Source organism: Syngnathus scovelli, chromosome 1 (genome assembly GCF_024217435.2).
Source record: "Syngnathus scovelli strain Florida chromosome 1, RoL_Ssco_1.2, whole genome shotgun sequence".
Classification (NCBI taxonomy): Eukaryota; Metazoa; Chordata; class Actinopteri; order Syngnathiformes; family Syngnathidae; genus Syngnathus; species Syngnathus scovelli.
Genome location: NC_090847.1, coordinates 12989691 through 13015766, shown reverse-complemented (window position 1 = coordinate 13015766; position 26076 = coordinate 12989691). Strand labels below are relative to the sequence as shown.

Here is a 26076-nt window from a genome sequence, read left to right as displayed (position 1 = left end):
ATCGGTTGTGTTGGTTATTGGATGTCGCCCACCTTGCCACACTGGCTCCGCCCATCGTGTGTCCGTCCCCCTCTGATGATGCGGTGTTTTCTTTTGTGTTACGCCTCTGACCTCAGCAGATTTGTTTCACTTGCCTTAATTCCTCTCCTGCGGGCGCCAGCGTATAAAAGGGAGGGGTGCTCCCAGGCCGCTCACACTCTTGAGTGAGGCTCGGCGTAAGCATCAGGTAAGGCGCACATATGCACAGTACACACACACACACACACACACACACACTCTGTGCCACTATATAACTTTGTCCCTTTCTTTTCTGACCCAGCAATCATGTCTAGTGACAAATCCAAATCCTCTTCCCAGACTGATGGGAAGGCTGCTCAGAGCAAGAAGTCAGAGATTGGCCTGACTTCCTACAAGGTGAGAGCCTCTCTGACATGAAATTCTTCAGTGAAAAACGTGACTGTGCATTGCCTCTTCTCGTTGTAGATGTTGGTGTTCGACCAGGAGAACTTCCAGGGCCGCATGATTGAGATCAGCAGCGAGGTGATGAACATCTGTGAGCTGGGCATGGAGCGCGTGCGCTCTCTCCGTGTGGAAAGCGGCCCGTGAGTGCCCTCCCCTCCCCCCCACGTCAACTTGTGTCTTTGCAGTGAGCTGATATAATGCCATTTTGATTGGCAGATTCGTGGGCTTTGAGCAGATAAATCTCTGCGGTGAGATGTATATCCTGGAGAAGGGCGAGTATCCTCGCTGGGACTCCTGGAGCAACTGTCAGAAGAATGACTACCTACTGTCCTTCAGGCCTGTTCGAATGGTACCCCCCCTCCCACTTCTAAAAACACTTCTTTGCTTCTCCATCTCAGTGAATCACCAGTGTTGAGCTTCTCTGGGTCTTTCCTAACAGGACCCTGATAAGCACAAGATATGCCTGCATGAAGTGGGAGAGTTCAAGGGCCGCAAGATGGAGATCATGGACGATGACGTCCCCAGCCTGTTCTCCTACGGATTCACCGACAGAGTGGGCAGCATCATCGTCAGCTGTGGAACGTGAGTGCAGCTCACAGTGGAACGCCGCAAGACAAACGCCGGCTGTCGTCATTCCGTCATTCACATATGTGTGATTATTTTTTTTTTTCCCCCTTCGCAGCTTTGTGGGTTACCAGTTCCCCGGCTACCGTGGTAGTCAGTACCTGCTGGAGAAGGGCGAGTTCAGGCACTTCAACGAGTACGGCGCCCGCACCCCTCAGCTGCAGTCTGTGCGCCGTATCCGCGACATGCAGTGGCACCAACAAGGCTGCTACACCATGGCCAGCAAGTGAGGCTCGGGAAAGGAGAGGAAGAGAAAGAGCGGAAGTGAGGGAGAGGGGCGCAAGAAGAGGGGAAGGGGAAGAGACGTCTCAGGCCTTACCTGATCACGGCCGAAAAGCAGTGAGGGTCTCCTTGACCTGGACCTCATCTCGTGGAAAGGATATCCATTTCTCACTGTCCATTTTTCTCTTTCTCCCCTATGGGCTAAGCTTAGTTTCTCCCCTTTCTCTCCCGCCTTTTTTTTTTTTTTTTTTTTAATTTTTAGTCCCTATCTTCATTCTCCTACAAAGCTCTGAAGAAGGAACAAGACATCTATTGCAATTTTACACAAGATTCGTGATTCAGGGTACAATGCACTATGGGAAAAAGCGTCTTTAGCACCTCCTGCTCTGGCCCCTGTGCATTGCACATACACTCTGCTGTACAGAATCCTGGCCAAGTTTTCAATAAAAACAACAATTGTTTCAAAGATGTTGATGTCAGGTGACTTACTACTTGAAAACCATATAACAGCTTGTCATGAATTTAAATGGCCAATGCTGGGCAACGCTGTTGATTTCGAAACCATTCAGAAACCATTGTAGCTCTGTGTGATGCCAATTGGATGATCTGTTTTTGAATGAAATATTTGCTTAATAAGCATAATCCAAATCATACCTTTTAACATCAAATGTTGGTCTATTGGTGTAAAAAGATAATAAAGTGAGTAAAATCACGGTGGCTGCTTCTATACTCTTGTTTTTTTTAAAAAACAAATACACCGTTTTTTTTATTTAAAACATGTTTATTACAGATTTACATACGGAATGTTACATGCAAATATTTGATGTATAAAAAACACACACAGAAAGTCAGCAATGACTATTAGGACACCTGGCTATTGGAAGCCATTGGAAATAAAAATAAAACTTTTGTTTTTTTATGTGTGATGTGAGATTCCTGTTATACAATTTCTGTCACTTTTGTTTTTAAATTATATACATATACTGGTGATATTTTTATATAGCAACATAAAATGCTAGACCTACAGACAAAGATGTGTAGAGTCATCCCTGTTTTTTGTGTTAAATGCCATTGCTCGTGTGATGCACATCAACGGGACATCATTCTCACAAACTCTGAAAGAAGCAAATGAGCAGAAACTAAATGTGTTGGGTTTAGAGACACAGTCACAAAAGGCAAATAGAATTCAGCTCTCACCCTCAAAGTCTACCAAACCGTCTCCATTGAGGTCCACGTCTCTGAGAATCTCATTTATCTCTCTGTTGGTCACTTGTTCTCCCATCAGCTTCTTCATGGCCTCGCGTAGCTCAGACAAACTGATCTGACCGTCACCATTGGAATCAAACTGGGCCCATAGAGAGAATCCATCATTTTTTGGAGAGAATTTTCAAATCAAACATGGTTTCAGCCAGAGCACAAACACAACAAATATGTCATTTTTTCCAGCAAATAATCAAGCAAAGCGCTCCCCCTCCCCCCCGATAAAAAAAATTCACATACTACTCCATAAATAGGCAAATTTGTGAATTCCAAAGCACAAATATGCAGGGTTTCACTGCACAGTGGATTTGATCAAAACCGAACCACCATGTATAAGAAATAGTAGCAGAATACCCAGACCTCTTTGAATGCATCACGTAGTTCTTTCACTCCAATCATGTCTGCAGTCTCTGCCAACATTTTGGGTCCCATCAGCTCCACAAAATCCTCAAAGTCCACTTTGCCTCCACCTGTAGAAAAGACGCATTTGACATTTTATTAAAAATCATCAAAAAAAAAACAACAAACAAATATATTCCGCTGAATGTGCTTGTGGTCCACTCACAAATTTGCTGACTCAATTCTATGAGCTCCATCTCGGTGGGCATGTATCCCATGGTCCTCATGCACTCCCCCAGGTCTTTATGGCTGATGAAGCCATCCTTGTTCTTATCAAACTCCAAAAAGGCTTCACGGAGCTCTGAAGAAACGCACATGATTAAAAGTGCAAGTCAGGTAATTTTATTCAGTTTGATGGAGAAGAGAAAAGGTAGTATTTAAAAAAAGAAAAAAACTCACCATCCATCTCTTCTGGTCTCAGCTCTCGATCCTGTTGGAAGCAATGATGATCAATTTCATCGACTTGAAAGGTCTTAACCTCTGTTGCTCATTCAACAATTTAATTAATACATTTATGACAAATATATTTAAGATTGTTTTTTAATGCCATGATAATGGTGACATTGACCATGAATGGAGGGTTACAGTTACAGTTATAATTTCTTGGAAAACTTGAATTATTTCAATAATTCGGTTTTAAAAAAAATTAAACTCAGCTTCATTGCACAAAAGGTTGTAGATTTTGTTTCATTTTATTTGTTGTCATGTGGATGCTAATAATTTAAAACTAAGGAAAACACAAAATTCACAATCTCGAGAAATACAAAATACTAGCATAAGAACCAATACAACTATTTTAAATATAGAAATTAGGTAGGGATTAGATTTCTCAAAAGTATTTTCAAATGTTTTTTTAAACAAATCTGTATAATAGATGAGCAATTTCATGTAATTAAAAAAAAGTTCATTGATAGTTAAATAATATGTACCATAATTTTCGGATTATAAATCGCACCGGAGTATAAGTCGCACCAGCCATAAAATGCACAATACAGTGAAAAAAAACATATGTAAGTCGCACCGGAGTGTAAGTCGCACTTTTGGGGCAAATCTATTTGTCAAAATGACGTCGGACTCGTAAGTTGCATTTCTAATTATTCCACAGACCCATATAACGATATATAAAGTATATTTGAAATAACTATCATATAACATCAATATTATCAAACCATCTGTGTCACTCCTAATCATTAAATCCATCGATCAAATTCCTCATCCTTTATGTCAACGACGCCGCGTGCGCGCCGCACAGATCTAGTATACAACTATATTGTAGCGTTAACAAAGAATGTAGCGTTAACAAAGTACCAGGAAAAGACGTGGGTTTGGTAAACGGCTCTTTATTTAACAAAACAAGAGTTCAACGAGCCAACAACTACTGAACTGTAACGATAAAAACATATACAAGTTGCTACACAAAATAAAATATATCAAATAACTATAACATAAATACGTTTTTTCAAACCTTGTGTCACTCCAAATCATTAAATCCTTCAAACGTGGGGCCCTTCGTCATCTTTGTCATCCCGTGATAGAATCCTTTGTCCTTATGTAAACAACCACTAACGTCACTTGCAGGTCAAATGACAGTAATCCCTTGCTACATCGCAGTTCGTTTATCGCGCTTTCACTACATCACGGATTTTTGAATTTTGAAAATTTGTGAAAAAATTCACATATAAGTCGCTCCTGAGTATAAGTCGCCCCCCCACCCAAACTATTAAAAAAAAAAAAACGCGACTTATAGTCCGAAAATTACGGTATGTAGAGACATTTGCAGCCCTTCAGATACGTTTTAAAAAATCCGCATGTAACACCAAAAACGTTAAGGATGACTTAGATTGCTTGCAAATTGCAACCATTCCATGATGTAACCCGTCTCTTGTTAGCCAGATTGGCCCCATGTCACCCCTGACCCCAACAAGCACAAGCACAATGGATGGATGGAATGGAAGATCGACCTAGAAGTGGGTCAGTAGTTTTGTACCACAACACACGAGGGGTGAGTGCCACGCAATCAAAAGTCAATCATTTATCCATGGCTCAGAACGATCGACCCCGAAGCGGTGATGCGGTAGATGTTGGCCATGATGGAGGGATGAAGATGAGCAGGGATGGGGGCGGTGGGTCACAGCTTGTTACGTACGAGCGTCAGCAAAAAGCCTTGCTTGAGAAAGATGCAGGCGGGGCCCGCGATGTTGTGCAGCATGTTGCTGTTCTTCACCAACGTCCCGAAAGGATTTTTGAACACATCCTCTTCCACTTCCTCGTCTTGCTCTTCCTGCTGTCGCACGCCCCTGAAGCCCCTCACTTCACCCCCCACTGACACCCCCTTTAGAGGCAGACCAGGTTGTTAGCCTTGTCTTCAGTCAGCCATGTTTGCTGACACATAATAACAACACCTTTCAGAGAAATTTTCATTTCAAGGAAACGTTGGAAATGTTTCTACTTGACTGGTTTCAAACCTTTTTAGTTAAAAATTACTGACAGTATGGGCACCGCAGTCATTAAAAGAGACAGTTTTCCCCAATTTAAAACGGATACAAGATGTGACAACTGTGGCTGCAACTATCGGATAGTTTTATAAGCTACGTTGTACTGATTATCTCACCAATTAATTGAGTAATCAGACAAAAGTCATTTTGCATTACTGAACACAGTAACGTCTTCTAAATGTGTTGTCGTTGTCCAATTGGGGTTGCCATCATTGCATTTTACTGAAGCATCTGTGACGCCTGTGACATACTTTCAAGTCGACCCAGAGGATCAAGAATTAAAGCACATACCGTTAGCTTGCGTTTAGACTCTACCAATAGTGTGCCGGCTAGCTAATCAATAGTGCTCTTGTCTGTGACCCACTTGAAACCTTTGTGCTGACTGGGTCCCATGCCCTCACATTTATGATGTCTGCTCTTTGTGGATCTGACGCTCTCTTAAGTCATCTTGCGTCTAAATTACAGTCAAAAGTTGCACCGTGTTTGGAATACTGATTTTTTTTTTTTTTTTTAATGATTTTGAAAAATAATTAGTATGTCAAAGTCAAATTGCGAGGTCCCGGAGCCAACCAATGGAGAAAAGGGGCATTATAAAATTAAAATTGCAGCTACATCAAAAACATAATGTCCATAACAGTATTAATGCAATGATAGTATTAAAAAGAAAATATTATTTTAAAAGCTGATTAACAATAATATTCAAAGTCATTTTTTTATGGAATTGCATTATGTTGTATGTTTGTCAGACTTGTACTCCATAACATGTCCAGGATCAAACTGCCAAATTTCTTAGGGTAGGATCAAGGGATGACAAACATACAACCGCTGGGCAATTACATTCCGTGATGCATTTCTTAATGTCCAGTCATACAACCCTTTTACTTTTAACCCACAAATCTTAGAATACACGTTTTATCGTTCAGTCATGTGTAATATAAAACAAACCTGAAATACAAACTCAAATGGGCTCTGACGAGAATACGGTCTAACTAAACCTGCATGTGCTATGTTAGTTCAAAATAAGGAAATATTCTATGCCAGTTATGATACTTAAAGTCTTACCTTCCTCATCTTTTCTTTCATGGATGATTTGGTGCAGTTGCCCATCACCCAAGCTCCCAACCTATGTTCCTCTTCTTTTCTGCACCACTTGCCTCACACTCTTCCCTTTTTTCTCCTCACTAGCTGCTCGTTTCAAAACTCCAGCTGCTCCATTGTAGAGAAAAACTCCAAGTGTTCCCCCATAGTGTGATGATGTGATGCCACTCAGTGATGAAGAGTGCCTCTAATCTATGCCAGTAATCACAAGGCTGATTGACTCCGCCCACCTTTGCCCATCCTAGTGTCATTGCATACATCAACCAAAATAAGCGCCCTCAACCAAACTGGATGCTTCACTTGAGTGATGCATCTCTAATTCTCTTTTTACACTTCTCAACCACTGTAATCTCTCGAGCGTCTCTCCATCAATCTCACATATGTTGTATCAGCACCCAAATGACTTCATCTGCAGCAAGATCGCTTTTAGGGAGAGAATTAAGAGGGTAAAAACAGAAGGGGATTAATCGTTGCTGTATCAGATTGAAGGAGTGGATGTGATGATGAAAAGGAGAGCTAAAAGGGTACAAGGGAAAATAAAATAAAAAACAGCAAGAACTCTGCATCTATTTGCTATTTTAAAGCGATGATTGAAACACAATTTTCTCGTAATATGAGGGCTGGTGCAGCAAGTTTTTTCACTCACAAAAAAAATTAAAAACTAAATAGAAAAACCCCAAGCATTTAGCATTTTGTATTAAGGAAACAATTGTGGTGTCACCAATGCAGTTTTGTGTGAACATTGACGATGATGAATGAAAAAGGATAATGAAAAAGGATAAAAATGACAACATAATGGTTAAAACCGGTCACGGGAATAGAAGACAACTGCTTCAACTTTGAAATAAGTAACCTGTACTGCATTATCTTTTTTGGACTGGTGATGTATGCAAATCTTGCCACTAGAGAGCGCCAGAGAAAAAAGGGCACGTCCGTGTTAGTGCGTGTGTGTGTGAGTGAGTGAGTGAGTGAGTGAGTGAGTGAGTGAGTGAGTGAGTGAGTGAGTGAGTGAGTGAGTGAGTGAGTGAGTGAGTGAGTGAGTGAGTGAGTGAGTGAGTGAGTGAGTGAGTGTGAACTGAGTGCATGACTGTAAATGTAAACTTCTTAATACCAGTTTGTTTCTCAAGATTGCCTTTTTGATTTTCTTAATACTTTTTTAAATATACTGTATTCATATTTAACAATTCAATGTCATTTTTTTGAATGAAGACATTAAAAAATTGTGATGCGTTCTTGGGGGATGTGGAACAGATTAATGTTATTTCTATTCATTTCATTGGGAAAAGTTGATTTTGAGATATCAACGCTTTGAGTTACAAGTATGGTGGAATGAAGTAAACTCTTAAATTGGGGGTTATGTTGCCGATCCCTCCCACAATTAATTAAATAAGCTAAGTAGAGAATGAAGTTGGATGAATACACTTCATCATAAAAAAATATATGTATTTGAGGTGAATGTATTAATTTTCACTACTAGGGTTGGCCATCCACACATTGAACACTATGGCAATAATGTCAGTGAATGAGTGTGTGCCATGGTCTGTTGAGCTGGAAATGAACGTAGGGGAGCGTATTACTGGCCAACAATTTTCTGGCTATGGCAATCGTAACCGTTGTGACTCCTGCTGTCGATGATTTGAATCATTACAAGATGGGCCGGATTCAATTGGCATCCCCAGACTGGTGGGCCTCATGTGGCCTATGCTCTCACTCAGCGCAGGCTGCCACCTGATGATGCAACTTAGTACTTTATTCATGATTGCATCTTACTAAAACCTTACAGTGAAAAGATTAGCATTAGTTCTTCAGGTGAATTAGCAATACTGGTACCAGTATCACTTTTGATAGTTACAATGCTTTCAAAATTGTGTGACAGTTAAATCAGTTAGCCAGTTAAGTCACTTACTTAATTTCCTGCCAAGGTTTCGCTGTTTCAGTAATTTCATGTTGGTTAATCAACAACCGGTCTGGACTCATCAATGACTCACCCAGATGAGTTGAGTGGGAGACATACGTACGTGCTGAGATCAGCAGCTAGCTCATACCATTATAACTGATTAATTAGCTGCTCATTTGCTTCTTATCGCATTTCAATTCATTATGTAAATTAGGTGTGTGTGCGTGTGTGTGCGTGCGTGTGTGTGTGTGCGTGCGTGTGTGTGTGTGCATTGAGTAAAGATCTGGTGTCGGATGATCAGCAACTGGTGTCCTCTAACAAGAGCTGTCAGTCAGAGATTGACAAATGTATAGTGTAAGGGATGAGGGCCGGATGGGTTCAGTGGTAATTGATACTAACTATGTCGTCATTATCTGATCTTACTCATTTGACGTAGCCCAATATGCAAGAGCAAGAACAAAAAAAATATAAATATATTGGTTGGACTCGGGTAACATTGTCAGGGCAAACACCTTTGAGGCAATTATTGGTGTTGTCAAGATCTGTCACAGTTCATTTCCTTGTTTTAATGTCATAGTTTCGGTTCACGTGTCTGTGTGCTCGCGTGCTCTGAATCAGTGTAATTGTCGTTACCTGCCTCTTGTTAACTGTCTTGTATTTAAGTCCTGTCTGCGTGTCACTCCCTGTCGGCTTGCTTGCGTCTTACATCTTCTTGTTTCTTCTAGTTGCTTGTCTGTTCTCGTCTTGTTTTGTCTTTCTGTTCAGTTATTCACCTCCCTAGTCGAGCATCTATAGTTTATCTTTTGCGTTCGTTCAATTAACCCTGGTCCAAGCTGCATTTGGTCGCCCAGCTCCATTCACTTCATGACAGGTGCTGTTTTGGGGAATTAACATTTTTTGCACAGTGTAGAAAAGATGTAGGGTGGGGGTTTGGGGGAATGGTGGAAAAGGAAAGTTACAAAGGTCAAAACAATTGGGTGCGCTGTTTTGATGAAAGAAAAAAAGAGGAGGATTCACAAGCAAATTATGCTGGTATGAAGACATTTATGTAGTTATTTTATGTGGGGGCACTTGAAATGGAATTCTCTCGTGCAAGTGCTTTTTGACCCCATGGAATATCTCTTTTATTAGCCTCTCGCTAATATGTGAGCTTCTGGCCAAGATGCTTGCTGGATGGCTTTTCCTCACATTTTAGAAAAAAAATACAAAAGGGCTGTTTGGAATTGTCAATAAAGAATGGCAACCTGTTTATTAGCCTCTAGCAAAGTATACATCAAAGTATGAGTGTGTTAGTGTTCTTCGAGAAATGTCAAACGCTTACATTTCCGTTCACTTTGTGTGGGCTGAGGGTCCATCAGTGCAAGCAGGAAATGAGCTCCTCATTAAGAGACGCTCATTTGTTTCCACTTCTTCCTGATTGTGCTGACACTCTCGTGCTTATTTTTAGACCTGTGGCATCATAACTGACATCAGCTGTTTTTCTTTTTCTGGTGATTTCCTGCTGACGTGAGCATGTTACACCCTTTTCAGAGCAAGAGGGAATCAGAATGACCCACAAGCCATCTTAATCCCCTCTTGTTTTATTTATGTTGTTTCCAACACAACAATCCGTTATTCCTGAGCTGACAGATACAACATGTAGGTACACAAATATGTTAAAGCCCTCTCTTGTGTCGCTGCCTTCTCTTGTGTCATCCTGTGAGTGACATGAGATGCGATGGGATGGCAACTGGCAAGCCAGAGCGCAATGGCTGGCAAGGTATGGCTGTATCATCATATCTCTGGCTGAGCATGACGCTATCTGTTACGGATTACACTTTCCTAATGTTTCCTAAAGTAAAGGAGCTTAAATTCTCACCGACACACGCTATCTCATCCTTAACGATGAAGTGCCCACTATGCACTGAGATGCAATATATTTGATGTAGCTGTTTTACCTAGTCATATAAGATGTCTGATGTGAGAGAGCGTTCACTGCACAGTGGTAGAGTAGCTCAATTTACTAAAAGTAACGCGACTAATGATTTTTCAAAATGCAAGCCGTCATTCTGTTCGAGCAGATATTTGCGATAGGAACTTATATGGTAGCAAACCAGCAGCAGTTTTGTGTGCTAGTAAATAATTCTGCAAAACATTTCATGTTTTAGGGGTTTGACATTTACTGTCCAATCAAACATTAATCAAAGAAAGATACGTATGTGTTCATCTAGAATTTTCCTTCTGAATATATTTCAATATGGAAAGATAATTTGAGATGAGCATGGTCACAAATGAAGCTCATTATTTGAGACACTGTATAATGTGCAGTGCTTAACACTTTCATTAGACCCTGTCCATCTATTCATGTTTATGAAGCAGTTGCCCTAATTTAAAAAAAGAAAACATATGTTTTGATGGTTGAGTGTTGTGCGGGACTAATGTCTGACTTCTTAGATAACCCCTCTGATCTGGCTTAAGGAATTAAAAGTTGATTTCAAAGTTCTAAATGGTCAAATATCAAGAGGTCATTGGATTGGGAAAAGTCCATATTAAAACACTTAAGGATATTTTTTCTTTTTTTTCTACAAATTTAACATGCATTTTATAGATTTAAGAATTTCATAGTGGCGATTATTTTTGGGGACAAATTTAATATGCATTTTATAGATTTAAGAATTTCATAGTGGCAAAGAGCACTCTGCTCTATTCACTTTGCGCACCCTTCCCATATCCTGTTTTTCATTGTATTCTGGCCTCTCCAACGTCTTTTCCCCCTCTTAGATAGACGCCCTGTTTTACTGATATTAATAGCACTATTTGTTGTATGCAGCCTGGTTTTATTTAGTTAAGGGGGCAATGGAAACACACACCACAGCTGACAATGAGCTACCTGTCCAAACACAGAGTCCAGCAAGTTGACAGGCTCCGACTGCTCCACCTCTTCTCTGCTGCTGTCTTTCCTTTGTGCTCCTTCCATCATCTGCTCCAGCCTTTCTTCCAACGTCTGGTTGTTCTCAGAGAGTGTCTTCGGGAGGTGATGCGGTGTGGACACTTGGATGTCTGCCGTAATGACTCCTCCCTGCTCACCGGTGCGCTTTCTCTGCTTCTCTACCTTCTTTTTGATTGCAGCCTGCACCTGTGGTGAGAATAGCAGATTGAGGACCTCAGGTCAGACTTGGTTTACTCTTAAAAGAAACAAATGTCACTTTTTTAAAATGACCCTCATTGTAATAATAATATCAGTTCTTTCTAAATCAATGTTCTTTTTCTTACACACAATGCAATATGAGACAAGATTTATGGTGTTCAAACACCCCTGCCCACACACACAAGGGCAATTAATGTTTTGATACGGATGCAGAAACTGCACGGCATCATAATTTGGTAATCTTGTTTAGCAACATGAAAGGTACCAAATACTAGAAAGACCACTCGGTATAATGTATTGCATGTCTACATACACAATTCAAGTTGTATTTTGGTCTATTATCTTAAATATAACACATAATCCATTTAGTTTTCATTTTGTATTGTGCTTATCCTCATTAGAGTTGAGGTGGAGCCGAAACCTATTCCAGATGGGCAAGATGCGAGATGCACCCATGGACAGAAAATTGCAAGATGAATATCAACGAGCATTCACACTCAAATTCAGATCTATTATTATTATCATCATCATTATCATCATCATCATCATCATCATCATTATTATTATCATTATCATTATCATTATCATCATTATTATTATTATTATTATTATTACTAGTAGCGGTAGTAGTCTACAACTATTGCATAACATTGCTTATCACCACTCCACAGGTTTGAAATAAGGTCCATAAAAATAAAACCAAACACTTCTAATAAAATACTTGGATGGATATCCATATTAGTGCTTTTTTTTTTCCTAGTACAACATACCTAATAATTAGTGATTGTGTGTGTGGAGGATATGGCGTAAACACACACCTGTTTGGCGGTCCTCTCCTGTGGCACGCTCATGGCTGCAGCACCGCCTCCCGCAGCCGTCGACTCGCGAATGATCATAAACATCTCGATGTGACACAGGCGCACGCACCCTCTATCTCCCTCTCTCTCTCTTTCTCCTGCCCTCCCCCTCCCTCTCTCGTCTCTCAGATGATGTCGTCTCTGTTTTTATTTTGAAAGTGCAAAAATCCAGTACAAATTTGGTTGAAAAAAGGTCATTAGACTTATGGCTTTTCCTCAACAGTTGCTTCCAATAGTTGTGCTGGAGCTCGAATCCAAATGTTTTCCCATCCTTCACCTTGTGGACCCGCTCCGAGTCGAGCGCTTCCTCCGCCACTGTGCTTTCTTCTGTATAAGTTTCTCTCTTCGTGGCTTTTTATCATCAGCTTTTGGCTTGGCCGCAGGATTAAGTTCCTGCACCTCAGCCCACAGTCTGTATCTCGCTTCCTTTTAGGTGACACCCTATACCTCCTGCGCTTTTAGGTCTCACAGTTTCTACCTGCAGCATACCAAAGTTGCTTCTTAACTGCCTCCATCTAGGATAACAGTCACTTTAGCAGCCACAATAGCCATCCTGCCTGAATTATTTTTTTCCCTTGCATTGCTTATAAAAAATTTCACTTCACCAGAACTTCAATTTAGTAAATTCCTGGTATACACATTTCAATGAATTTTCAGAAAGTCCTGGTTATTTCCATGGAAAGTTTTTAACATCTGGGAATTTTTCAAACCAAACTCTCACCGCATAGTAATATTTTTATTTTCTCTCCTTTCGCTCTACATTTATCCGCCTTCAGATTCCCTTTTTCATATCCAAAGCCTTTGCTGGGACATAAATTGGATTATTTCCCATTCTCCTAGGTCAGCTATCCGTTTAGTTACACAATTTCCTGGGTTTTTTTTTTCTGTTTGTAACTCAGCTGCTATCAAATAATTTGCTTGGGCTCAAACACATCACCTCAAAGTGGTTCCTGCATGCATAATCTCATCCCACAAGCACCAGTGAGCACACACACATACATGAGCACAATTGACTGTTTCATCTCTATTTTTAGATTACAAAGCCAAGCATGTAAACATATTTTTAAATCCTGGGACGAGGCAAAGAGTTACTTTTACAGGAAACAGTGAAGTAAGCACACGGCTGTTTAAAATTAGAGCTTGTATTTTTCGTGACATTTTCTCTACAAGAGTCTGCACTATTCAAGAATAGAGTAGGTCATTTGACATGCATTACATGCATTTTCAGGCACTGATATAATCAATGGACCGTATTACGCGCCCTCAAAAATTAAACCACTTTGCTCCACTACTGGAAAAGCAAATTTGGTCAAATCACATGGGGGTAGATCTCGTTGTCGTTTTGCCCTCGAACGATTTGGTCATGCTCTAACGTGACATAACTTTTCGTTTCTTGCTTTTTTTGACATTGTCCATAGGTATGAATGTAGTCTGAATGACTGTTCGTATGCATGTGCCCTGTGATTGACTGATGACCAGTCCAAGTTGCACATTGCGTCTTCCAAAGAATGATCTTGACCAGTGGTCTAGAAAATAGATGGATGTACAATGTGGCTCGAGTTACAGTACAAGTTGGCATCAATTAAAGAAGAACTGGGTGTATATGGCACAGCAATCTGTGCGTCACAGTTATTGCTGAGTAACACGATTTATCATGGCTTCTTTTTATATCTGTGTGATAGATAACATAAAACATAAGTAACACAATGCACACAGTATAACGTGTTCTCTACTTGCACACATGCTCAGCTCCACAATCACATTCTCCAAAAGCTGAGTTGTGTTATATTTCTGTTTGCATAATTTGTGATGGAAGTTTTTTAAGGAATTGATTTATGGATTAAACACATTTTGTGAATGTTGCCGTTCAGACATTTGCCTCGTCGATAGTGTTAAGATTAGGGCTGTTTTTCCACACCAAATTCTTCCACAAATTGTCTTTATGGAGCTTTTTTTTATACACCGGAATCAAAAAAGAGCCTTCTCCAAGCCCTATCACCCTAGCTGTAATTTAGTAGCCAGGGCTTGTGTTACTGCGTGTTAACTGGCCTGCAGTGATATCAAATTAGACATCAAGACACCTTGACCAACCCTGGAGGCCAATAAAAGGACTCTACAATCAGCCATGAATAATATACACATTCTTCTTCTCATTATTTATTTGTTTGCATTGCAGGGGACAGATATCCAATTGGCTCTACTAGCACAAAAGTTATTTATCAAGCTGGCACTGGAAAAGAAGCTCATTGTACGTAGAATGCCATATGAGGTGACATCTAATCAGTGGATTAACTTGGACATAAGATATTCACAGCAGTAGGGTGAAACTATAAACAGTAGGTTTACCTCCGTAATGTTTTTTGTTACAACTCTGCCTCGTCTGTGTTAATACATTATAACCATAACTCACAAAAAAACATTGTGCCTGATAATTAAAGGCTCACTTAAAGATGTACACACGACTAGTATTACTACATGTGAATCAGTTGATGTTAACTCGTGGAATTTTGGACTGTCACGAGTAGTACTGGTACTACACACTGCTGTCAATTAAGACATAGCAGTAAAATGTTGTTGTCCTACTAGAGAGCAAGAGTTGTCCCACTTGTGAGGACTAATAGCATACTAATACATGGACCTCAATTTGGAGCTCAATGAGCTTTTTGTCCATTTAGTGGGGGGAAAAATACCAGTGAGAAGGTTGTCCTATTAGTGAGCTGGATTTTCATAATTGTAAGGGCAAAAAAAGAAGTCTCAATATATTCATTGTAAACTGAAAATCAAGGATTTTGAATTAAGGCCCAAATTGAAATTCACAACTTGAAAAAAAGTGACACAGACCATGGATTAAAAGTTTTAGTTAGTTAAGAATTTGAATAACAATGTAAAACCCAGTGTACTATCACATTGCACAAAAAAGAGTCCTAAAATTCAAAAGCCATCCTGGTAACACATTTTTTGATGTACTCCCTCTTATTCTACATTCTTTTCTTACCCCAAACACCTAACTCGCAATTGAGTTGCTGCCAATTTTTAAATCAGGGCAAAACACACGTTTTAGTGTCTTTTGCATTGCGCCTCGTATGGCAAATTTCAGAGTAGATGTTTGTCTAAACATGAGCCCCAGAATTTGCTTTTTTGGGCATCCTCTTATAATGAACATGGCCACTAAATTTTATGTTGAACAAACAGGCATCAAAGGCAGTTTTTCCTCCCCCTCCAATTTACAAGGAAGCACGTTTGGTGAGTTCTTAGGGGTCATGTTTGAAATGCGACATCGAAAATACATTCATGCATTTTCACCAGCATAATCATGTTTTTGGGCATGTTAACGTACCCCAATGACAAAAATAAGAATAAATACTGATTGCAAGAGTGTTGTTTCCTTTATTGTGCTATTTATTTGCTTTTGTCCTTTTAATGTTGCTGATGGTTTTTTTCCTATGCACATTACAGTGAACCCCTGCTATTCATGAGGGATAGGGACTGTACTATAATTCCCTATACTGATGCCATTAAATAGTAGCAAATGACTACTTTTGGTCTAAATAATACTCCTCAACTCACATCAATACTAAGACACCAACAACAAAGGAATACTGTCATTTGTCATGTAGGTTTTCAGCAAATAACGGAGTATAGTTTGAAAAAAAAAATCAACAAATAGGTTAGTTTGCAAAAACCAAAACGCAAATATGCGGGAGTTCACTGTCAACATGAAGCTTTTCGTAACACATTACATTGACTAAGAAATCTTGTTTCAACATCTTGCATCTAAATGTGTTGATTCAACTATCCCCAGTGTGGCGTGACAATGGTCAGCGGCTCCCAGTTATAGCCTTTAATAATAGGCCAGGGATTAAAATATGGGTAAACTGGCTCGTTGAATTTGGCATCGTAGAAGGTGAACAGGTGGCTCATGTCTCCGGCGTCGTAAAAGGCCACCTCACCGCGGCCGCAGTCCAGATAGACGCCCACCCGCCTGGGAGGTTTGGCCGGATACAACAAACTATCCTCCTCCGTGTCCGTGCATGCTTCATACTCGCAGGTGCCATCTCCGTTGTCCCTCAGCACCATGGTCCAGAAACCGTCCTCTGGGCAGAGGTTGATCTCATCCTTCCTGTTGACGGAGGCTCGGGCCACGCCAAGACCCCACGCCGTCTTGGAGCCCACTTCCACCTCCCAGTAGTGTCTGCCAGAGGAAAAGGCCTCCGTGCCTAGCACGATGTTGTAGCGAGTAAAGCGTTCCGGGTTGTTGGGCAGGTTGGGCTGGATTTTACCCACCTGAACCCTGGTGCGACATGAGGAAACCCACAGGCAGGGGTAGGCCGTGTTCGGGTCCAATGACACCGCGGTCACAGCTAAGGATATAAGGGAAAATACATTCTCACTCACATCAAAACTCTAGGCCGTGCCATGTGTGTGGGTTTGTACCAGGCTGAAACACTGCCATCATTTTCCTCCAGGTCCTGTACTGCAAAGGTCCCACAAACTCTCCAGACTGCAGATCCACACTCACCTCCGGGGGGCGCTCAAACAAGTTCTCAGCCCTGGAAAGTCAGAAAGAATGACAGAGAATTCCAAAAGCGACAACCGAAGCCAAAAAATATAAAGGTAGTGTTTATTAATAAAGCAAATGATGAACAAAGCTGGACTTTCTTTATTCATAGCTCTTCGCTCAGGACCCCGAGCTGCAGTTATGAAAATGATATCTTTTACTTCCTGACTACCATTGGCACAATACCAGCCTTTATACTTTGCCACGATCAGGTGGAAATCAGCAGCAAACTGCACTCTGCTGTGGGTGTGTTTGCGCTGGTACAGTATATGATTAGTGCAATATTCTTTGTGAATAAGACATTACGGCAATGCAAATTGCAGCTGCAAATGAGTGGCCACAGTTCATTCTTTGTGATTCAAGCCCTCTTAATTGCTTAATTCCTACTATCTTAGAATTTCCATAATAAATAATATTTGTTTTAATCTTGATCCAGAAATACAAATAACCGATTTTACAACATTTTTCACCCAAAAAAGTTAGATGTTTGCTTTTCCTCTTCAATTAAAAGACTTAAGTGACTGTTCCATACTCTGCAAACTGAGGTCTTCTATGGACTACTATTATACCTTGCAGCTGTACTTAATGTTGAGCCTTAATAGAGGAACACTGAATTTCCCCCATGGAATCAATAAAGTATCTATCTATCTAATGAAACCTCTTAATTTTGATAGTTATTTCATTTCACATGATTTTCGACAAGGTCTTTGCCCATGCCTTGGCCTAGGTCAGTCTGCCCTCTAGTGGCGAATCAGCTACAGTACAAGTCAAGTTGACCTCAAAACGGTGCATAAATGATGAATTAAAAATGGTTGGAAAAATGTGATGTCATAGAACACAAAAAAATCATCCATAATTACAGTGATGGTACTCACCCGCCAATAAAATCTTTGATTCCCTAAAACAGAAGGAAATAAATGCGGGTTTGTAACACATCACTTCCTTTGTACTTGCATAATGGCGTAACGCATTAACATTCAGTGCATACTGACATCACTAAACATCTCCGCTCTCCCACCTTGAGTTGCTCAGGGTTTTCTTCCTCCATCAGTTTGAGGCGAAGCTGGTCAGCGGCGCTTTCCAGCTGGCTGCTTTGCTGTGTGGCCTCTGTGAGCGCCTCCTCCAGCTCATTGAGCTTCTCCTCTTTTTGCTTTTGCAGTTTCTGCTTGATGCGATCCTCTTCCTCCAGGAGGAACTCCCTCAGACGGCCAAACTCCACAGTCACCATGTCCTCCAGATCCCCTGATCGCTCCTGAGTGAAAAGAAGCCACACATGCACTTGAAGTGAAATTGGATCATTGGCAAAGTTGTAAGGAATCACTGCCAGTGCTATAGCAGTTCTTTCATATACAAAATGCTGCCCTTCTGAGGATATACTGTGTTGGTCAAGCATGACACCAAATCAGACACGAAACACCAAAATTAAACAGAAAGACAAGAAGAGGAAAGTTGGCAAACTTCCCCTTTTATGTTGTTTACTCACATCCTTTCACGCAAAGAGAAATAGAAGTGAAAATAAGTGAATGTGCATTAAAACTGGGTCAAACCAGAGGGGCGTGACAAATAGAGTTAAGTTTTTAAAGGGCAAATATGAACATTTTTTCAGAGGCGTAGTTTTGAGCAAAGATAGTGTATGTATGTAGACTTATCTGGTACTTTTCAAACAGCCAACGTGCTACTTACGCTCATATCTCTGTTCAACACATTCACGCACACACACACATTACTCTATTTTGAATGACGATAAGTAAAAAGTGATGAGTAAAAAGCAGTCCAGCCGAAATGAAGTCAATGCGGCATGCAATTCTAAATATGTCCACTTGGCTACTGTGTGTGTGTGTGTGTGTGCATGTGCGTGTATGTGTGTGTGTGTGTGTGCGTGCGTGTGTGTGTGTGTGTGTGTGTGTGTGTGTGTGTGTGTGTGTGTGTGTGTGTGTGTGTGTGTGTGTGTGTGTGTGTGAGCCTGCGTGCGTGCCTGTGTGTGTTTGTGAGAGAGAGAGAGAAAGACATGATTTGACTTGTTTATGTATCACATCCATTGCATCATGTCTGAGTCTCCATGTGCATTTTGCAAGGCCGTTCTTGTTCAACTATCACTGTGTGATGTAATTGTGAGGATTTTAACGGCGAAGTCAACCCCCAAATTTTAATATGTTCTGTGTACCCCAACTCACCGAAACACAGTGTTCAGTGTTTCATCTGTGGAATATGAATTGAACAGGCAAAATCCACCTGTTTTTATCCAAGCAGATGTTTTGCTATATGCTGACTGAAAATTGTCTCAGTGAGATGTTCATTTGTGTTTTTAATTAAGGCAACCTAAGGAGGACTCGTGCGAGTGGACAAGGCTCGTTGTCATCATCCAAAAACACATACCTTAATGAGAAGGATTTTTTCATTAGTTTCTTTATGGAAAAGTGAGGCATCCTCCGACTGCTGCTGAACTCTCTCCAGAGCCACAGACAGTTTATCCTGCAGGGAAGAAGAGACACATTCAAAATACTGCAGAAATAAACTGGATTACGGATAAGCTCCGCCCACCCCCACCTTTCCTCGTTGAAAAACACTCTTCCTTAATGGCACCCATATGACACAAGCCCAACTAAGGAACTAAGACAAAACTGCCATTTCAGCTCCAGTTAAAAAAAGAAAAAAAGTCACTTTTCATCAGAGTGGTCCAAGAGGAGGAGTTTTCAGACCTCACACTGGCTTGCTGAATTCCTGTAAAACACTCAAGTGGCTGGAGGCTGCAAACTGGCTGATCTGCTTTTTGAAAAAGCATTCAAACCATCCAATGGTTTATGAAAGTCCTGGTTGTCAATGCCAAAAGAGACATGCGAATATAATTACAAAGTAGGTCAGGTTGTCAATCAGCACACCCATTATTTTTTTCCCAATTTGTAAGTAGCAAAGAATTTATTTCTTTTTTATTGAGAACAGGGATACATATACAAGCTAGTTTTTCTAGTGTCACTACAGCAAAAACTTTTGTATACACTGCATGTGTGTATTAAAAAACATGTACTGTATGTGCACATATATGGTGCCAAATATGGTAAATTTCATTTTTTTTTAGCAAAGCAGTCCTATTGGTCTGTCCCCAAGTTAGCTGTTATTTGTATGCATTATTAATCAACTCAGTGTTGGAAATAGCTTACACACAACTCTTTTAAAACTTGCACTTTTGAACTGGTTGGTGCGGCTCATGGTAGACTTTAAATTAAATTAAAGCAAATTAAAATTAACCTAATTAAATTGAAAAATACAACAAAGTAATTAAGAATGAATTTAGTCAGACCACGGGTGTCGCACTCATCTGTCATGGACAACATTATAGTTATGGTTTTCTGCAGAGGGCCATGATGACTGTGAAACCATGCAAATATTTAATCTCCTCATATTATTGTATACACAATAGAACTGATGGATAACTTGTTTTGAAATCTGTTGTCAAGGAAAATAGTTTGTTCACCCATTATTCAATTTACCGTGAAAAAGCGATCAACAAAAATTGCTTTCAAAATCTGTTTTGTTTCAAAATTTTGACATTTGGGTAGAGATTTTAGCAAGAACCGTGGAAGTTGACGCACAAGGTTTGCTTCATCGATCCACATAAAATGAAATGTCAGGCCAAATCTGGTCCCTAGGCCCTGAGTTTGAAACTGTGGTCTCGCATTGTAATGGGTTTTTCCATTTTAAATGAATAAGTAACCTGTACTTTATGTGGCACTTACACATTAGAATGATTGTCAATACTGTTTTCATGGAAGAGGTTAAATTGTTTGAGTTACACCAAAGTTTTTCTTAAATTATGTATTCAATGATTCTCAAAGTGTGGTACAATTACAACTTGTGGCAAATAGCCTCCCTCTAGTGGTATATAAAAGAATTGCTAAATTAAATGCATATAAATCTGACCTTCAAAAATTAAAAACGACCTCTTTAACCTAACAGAATGAAGCTTGTGACTATGTATACAGTGTGTTTATAACAATTTAGAGCCAGTACATCATGATTTTTAATGATGTACGGTACTTTCTAATTTTCCAGTGGAGTACATTTGAGAGAAAGAGAGCGATACCCTATACCTTATAGTTCTCAAAGGCCTCGTTGATGGGGATGACATTGTGCGTCTTGTGGTCCCGGGACATGCCACAAACTAAACATATCGGCAGCTGGTCATCCTCGCAGTAGAGCTTGAGTTTCTCCTCATGCTCCTCGCACATGTCCATTCCGAACAGGCGCGGCCAGTGTCCGACGGACGAGGCGATGCTGCTCATGCTGGACCCGGGTTCTCGCTCCTCCAGCAGATCTTCCGGGACCCAGCCGGGAGGCAGCGGCGGCGCGCCTGCCCCACCCGCGGAAGCGGCGGCAGAGTCCATGGACCGGGCTCGACGCACGCTGTCCACCACGTTACACAGGAGCGAATTGGGCCGCAGTTTCCTCACGCAAGTTTTGCGGCACTTTGGGCAAGTGGACTGCTCTTCCGCCTTGGCCTCCCAGCACTGAATGATGCAAACTTGGCAGAAGTGGTGCCCGCACTCGAGGATGACAGGATCGCGGAAGAGCTCCAGACACACTGGACAGGTAAGTTCCGACTGGAGTTCTTCAAGTGCGCCGGCCTCTGCCATTGTCCTCTCGTGTGCACATAGTCCTCATTCGGAGACAGGAAACTCACTCGACTTGTACTTTAGCGTCTCTGCAAAAGTTAACTCCAGGGTGAGAGGCAGAAAAGGCGTGGCCTGAGTATGTTTCTTTTTTTTTTTTCCTGAACCAACCCCACTGAAAACGTGCAGCAACAGGCTTGGCGAGTGCTCCAGTTGCTGCTAAATGCCTCATGACAGTCACAAGCAACCGTTAGAGGGAGATATTTACAGCAGAACAAGTTGTTCTTTCAAGGCGGTATGCAAGCTCACAAAAATAGAAAATACCATATTTGTGAATGGTGGGAAAATTATGGACGTTCTTAAAAACCACTGAGCATCTACATTTTTATTTTTTTCCATGAGCTGAAACAATTAGTCAATAATAATTCGTACCCCACAAGACAAACCCACGCGTTGAATCTGGATTTCCAGGTAATATAGTGGTAAGAGTAATACAATAATTAGGGCATGAAATTAACATTTGTTATATTAAATTCAAGTACAAACCCCAGTTACAAAAGATGCAAAAACTAAAAACAAAATATCTTTTGCACATCATTTTCAATCTATATTCAGTCAAATACACGTAATGTCAAGATATTTAATGTTCAAAGTGAACATTTTTTTACGAAGATCCCAGAAACGGTTATATGTGGCTTTCTGGAAAACAACATGTTTGGTTTTTGTCACGTTTTTTCTCTACTGCCGTCAGAGAAGGCAATCCAAATTTGTTCAGGAAGTCTTTATCTTCTGCAGAGAGCAGCATCGACAACCCGAGTGTTAAGGTGGAGAATAAAAAACAAAAATCTCGACTCAGCCGTATGAAGCTTGGTGAATGACACTTCTCAGTCAAAACATCTTACTCAGCAGGTTTTATTTGGGACTGTAACAAATGACAAATCTCTGTTCTTCCCATCTTACATAATCACCAGGAAATACCAAATTACCATCAAAGGTCCTACGGGTATTTTTCTTCACGATTCGTTTACATGTCCAGAATGTTTTTAGATATAGAACATAAGCTGTCAAAGTCTACACAAAAATCTTATAAAAGACACATTATTGTCTAATGTGTAAAATTATATTTTTAATAAAACAAACACAAACAAACAAACAAACAAACAAACAAACAAACAAACAAACAAACAAACAATATTCTACTGACAGCAATAGCTTTGTAATGACCTCAGTAAATCCATTTTAAACCCATTTCTTCATTTGTAAGGGTGCTGTGAAAGAAATCAAATGTGACTTAAATTCAGACGTATGCTGATGCCAACACATTGGGTCGTGTTACATATTCTACTCACGTGACACAACATGGGCACGCCAACCTTTTGCTAGATTTCCCACATGGTTGTCCCATCTTCTTTCAACAATACATACATTTAGGAATTAAGTCTGGAAGAGGTGTCAGAAACAGAGGAATTCCCCACAAATAACAGAACGGTAATCAGACAGAGTTCTCACGTGTTTAGGTCATTGATGTGTGATTCCCACGATAAGGGAAGTTTTGATGACTAAATGTAATAGAGTAATACAAAAAGGAAACAAGACAGGACAAAGAAAAGCCTCTCATGAATGTGACACTTACGTCATACACCCTGAGCAAGAATTGAAGATACCCTAAACTCAGCCCTCCCTCCACCAAAGTGACCTAACCCTGGACATGTTTGATATTCGATTAGTCCGTGTACAGATTGTTAATTACATACATCAACGATGTAGAACTGAGTCGTGGCTCAAGTGACAATTCTAACATTTTACTCAAATTAGATATGTGTCATGGCAGCCTAAGTAAAAACAAATCATGGAATCAGATCAGAATCAGGCTTCTTCCAAAATCCGACACACATTTAGGAGCCAAAGGGAGCACCATAAAAGATCAGCTCGGTATGTATAGCACATGTATAACACATCACGACACTTGCTGCCAATCATAACTTCAGCAAAGGCACAGACAGTTACATTTAATTAGGCTACATTCAAGGTTTATCCATTATAAAATAAGCAAAACAATTGCAGGCAGCTGCCTGGGAAGTAATGTGGCAGTTCATTTAAATAAATGGAGGGAAGAGTTATGTGTAGCGCTTCGTATTTAATGCATTATTACTTTTTTCTATGTTGTCACTGTCTTGTGTTTTGTATTGTTATGCATGCTTTCCACCTCATTATGGCAACAAGGCACTTGTTTTTTACACCTTAACTCTACTTTCAAACCCAGCTTGTAGTAAACGTAAGTGATGTCATCATGACATCTCTGATTAAATGGTGAAAGGAGTCTTTATAATACAATAAAGAGTCATTGTTACAGCGGCAGCGGTTGTGAAAGTGTTATCAAAATAAAGTTTTGTCAAATTTACCAACCTCAATGTCTTGACTTTTGTAACGCGCCTTGCTAAACTTTTCTGAGGTTAGTGACACTGTAAGGATATTCTATAGTTCCCAGAAGACAGAGTCTGCTGGTCAAGAGGGGAAATTTGCAAACCAGTTTGGGGGCTGGGTCACCCAGGGAGTTCCTTCTGTCTGCATATAAAGGAAACCCTGATGATCTTCAAATGTATCTCCCTCATAGACATTGAGCGGAATGTCTCATTCAACCCACATGCGTTCCTCCATTGGAGCTTTATTTCTGCTCTTGAGCTGCTTTGATAACCTGGTCTTCGGAGAACTCAACCAGGACTTCTCCAAATGTCTCAATTTCTTCTATAAGGGAATGCCACCGAAGGGTGTAAATGCAGTGGGATACCAGCCCATTTGCCAGCGCTTTAAGAACAAGTTCCGCTTTGCCAGCATGTACCAGCGTCAGCATCGCACGCCTTTGTACTCGGCATATGTAATCAGCTCTGCAAATGGGAAACGGCCCACTTCCGCCTGGATGTATGAGCCGCAGGTAAGAAAAATGAACACTGAATTCTGCTTCATTTCGACAAAGAGACTGTAGTACTTTTCGGCCATCTTGGCACATATTTTTGCCAAGAAAGTAGTCAGTTTGATTTCGACAGAAGTAATGTCTTGTCATCTTCTTGGGTCAGATTTGTGACAAGAAGCTATGTTTAGATTGATTGAGGCTCTTCATTTAGACAAAAATAGTTGTTTAGCACTTGACACCTTGAGATTACCAAGGAACTACACTACTATGTTGAAATGAGTTTAGACACTTGATTTTGACTAAAGTTGTGCTTTGACAACATTTTGTGGCATCGATAGGCCTTCCGAAACCTTTAAAGGAGAGCACATGCAGAATTTCATCATTTGCTTTACAAAACATATTTTCTCCCATACTTGAGACTTTTTTTCCAGTATAGTGCGTACCTTCTATTTTAGGTTGTATTCTTGAAATACTAACGTATGCTCCATATAATGACAATAAAACCCATTTTAATTCCCAATGTACCCAAGCAAGTGAATGCATGTACTAACTTAAACTGCAGAAATGTTTCATTTTTCTGAACGACTAAAATAAAGTGCCCTGTTTTTTTGTCATTCAGTTAGCTTTTTCCCGCGCCAGCCCTGAAATGAAACCATTCAACATATCAGTGGATCAGAACGTGATGGAAAGTCAAGCAGTGCTTCAGGATTACATGAATTCCAACTACACCCGGGGTCATCTCAATCCCAGCATGCACCAGAACACCACAGAGGACCGTGTGGCCACGTTCACACTGACCAATGTTGTCCCTCAGCAGGCAGGCTCCAACTCGGGGCCCTGGAATTCCTGGGAAAAAGGAGTGCTGAGGATGTTCAATTCCTTCTGTGAGGGTCCCATGTACGTGATTACAGGAGCCATGCCTTATGCAAATGGAGCTCGTTGGATCAAAAACAGGGTGTCTGTTCCCGAGTACATGTGGTCCGCCTACTGCTGCCCGTCTTATAAGGCCAAACTCCCTCGGGATGTCCAGCCACTGTTTCCAACATATGCCGCTGTAGGCAGAAACGACCGCAACAGCGGTGAGGAGATTGTGCCGGTGAACCCCAAAACAAGAACCTCCTTTCGGGGCTACGATGTGAGGAGGATGCCTCTGAACACCCTGGAGGGCATCCTGGCAAAAAGGGTGAACATGCCCATCAGTTTGTTTGAGGGTCAATGTCAGTAGTTATGCATACTGCAAACGACCAGGTCTGTGATCACTGTCTTTAATCAACATAATCATTTTGTTCTGAATTGCAATCATTGCAATGTAGTTCTGAAAGTAATGTCTGACTGCTATTGATCTTACAATAAATCTAAACTGCAAAGAAACAACATCTGTTCCTCCCCCACATTCTTATTTTATCCCAATCATTTTCAATGGCAACTCCAAGTTAAGCGCCCTCTCATGTCAAATCTTAACATGTTCAATCATTCATACTGTTTTACAGCATTTACTTAAGATGACCGTTGGTTCACTCGCCTGACTTCCATGCAGGCAGTTCAGGTTCAGTACCCAC

At 40.7% G+C, this 26076-nt stretch overlaps 4 protein-coding genes across 7 annotated transcripts; 2 read left to right on the top strand and 2 right to left on the bottom strand.

Annotated features, from left to right (window-relative positions):
• The first annotated feature begins 113 nt into the window (after positions 1 to 113).
• On the top strand, positions 114 to 1776 carry crybb1l1 (crystallin, beta B1, like 1). Of its 2 annotated transcripts, XM_049755961.2 has the most exons (7): positions 114 to 226; positions 320 to 414; positions 484 to 602; positions 679 to 811; positions 902 to 1044; positions 1145 to 1312; positions 1596 to 1776. In XM_049755961.2, exons 2-7 carry the CDS (start codon positions 325 to 327, stop codon positions 1681 to 1683), a joined length of 741 nt encoding a protein of 246 aa, XP_049611918.1. In that variant the 5' UTR covers positions 114 to 226; positions 320 to 324; the 3' UTR covers positions 1684 to 1776. The 2 variants fall into 2 exon arrangements, with proteins under 2 accessions (XP_049611918.1, XP_049611909.1); XM_049755952.2 differs by having other exon boundaries at positions 1145 to 1776.
• cabp2b (calcium binding protein 2b) lies at positions 1619 to 13003 on the bottom strand. 3 transcript variants are annotated; one of them, XM_049755921.2, is made up of 7 exons: positions 12403 to 13003; positions 11327 to 11572; positions 3367 to 3397; positions 3134 to 3268; positions 2929 to 3038; positions 2506 to 2653; positions 1619 to 2423 (listed from the first exon to the last, which is right to left on the bottom strand). In XM_049755921.2, the coding sequence occupies exons 1-7, from the start codon at positions 12484 to 12486 to the stop codon at positions 2398 to 2400; spliced, it is 780 nt and encodes a 259-aa protein (XP_049611878.1). In that variant the 5' UTR covers positions 12487 to 13003; the 3' UTR covers positions 1619 to 2397. The 3 variants fall into 3 exon arrangements, with proteins under 3 accessions (XP_049611878.1, XP_049611896.1, XP_049611886.1); XM_049755939.2 differs by lacking the exons at positions 11327 to 11572; positions 12403 to 13003 and adding an exon at positions 6525 to 7924; XM_049755929.2 differs by lacking the exons at positions 11327 to 11572; positions 12403 to 13003 and adding an exon at positions 5114 to 6497.
• A 2280-nt stretch (positions 13004 to 15283) lies between these two features.
• LOC125989437 (zinc-binding protein A33) lies at positions 15284 to 21735 on the bottom strand. The gene is made up of 6 exons (XM_049755823.2): positions 21088 to 21735; positions 19376 to 19471; positions 18018 to 18251; positions 17875 to 17897; positions 16876 to 16991; positions 15284 to 16802 (listed from the first exon to the last, which is right to left on the bottom strand). The coding sequence occupies exons 1-6, from the start codon at positions 21628 to 21630 to the stop codon at positions 16234 to 16236; spliced, it is 1581 nt and encodes a 526-aa protein (XP_049611780.1). The 5' UTR covers positions 21631 to 21735; the 3' UTR covers positions 15284 to 16233.
• A 17-nt stretch (positions 21736 to 21752) lies between these two features.
• LOC125989476 (endonuclease domain-containing 1 protein) lies at positions 21753 to 25893 on the top strand. The gene is made up of 2 exons (XM_049755909.2): positions 21753 to 24538; positions 25137 to 25893. The coding sequence occupies exons 1-2, from the start codon at positions 24233 to 24235 to the stop codon at positions 25740 to 25742; spliced, it is 912 nt and encodes a 303-aa protein (XP_049611866.1). The 5' UTR covers positions 21753 to 24232; the 3' UTR covers positions 25743 to 25893.
• The last annotated feature ends 183 nt before the right edge of the window (positions 25894 to 26076 follow it).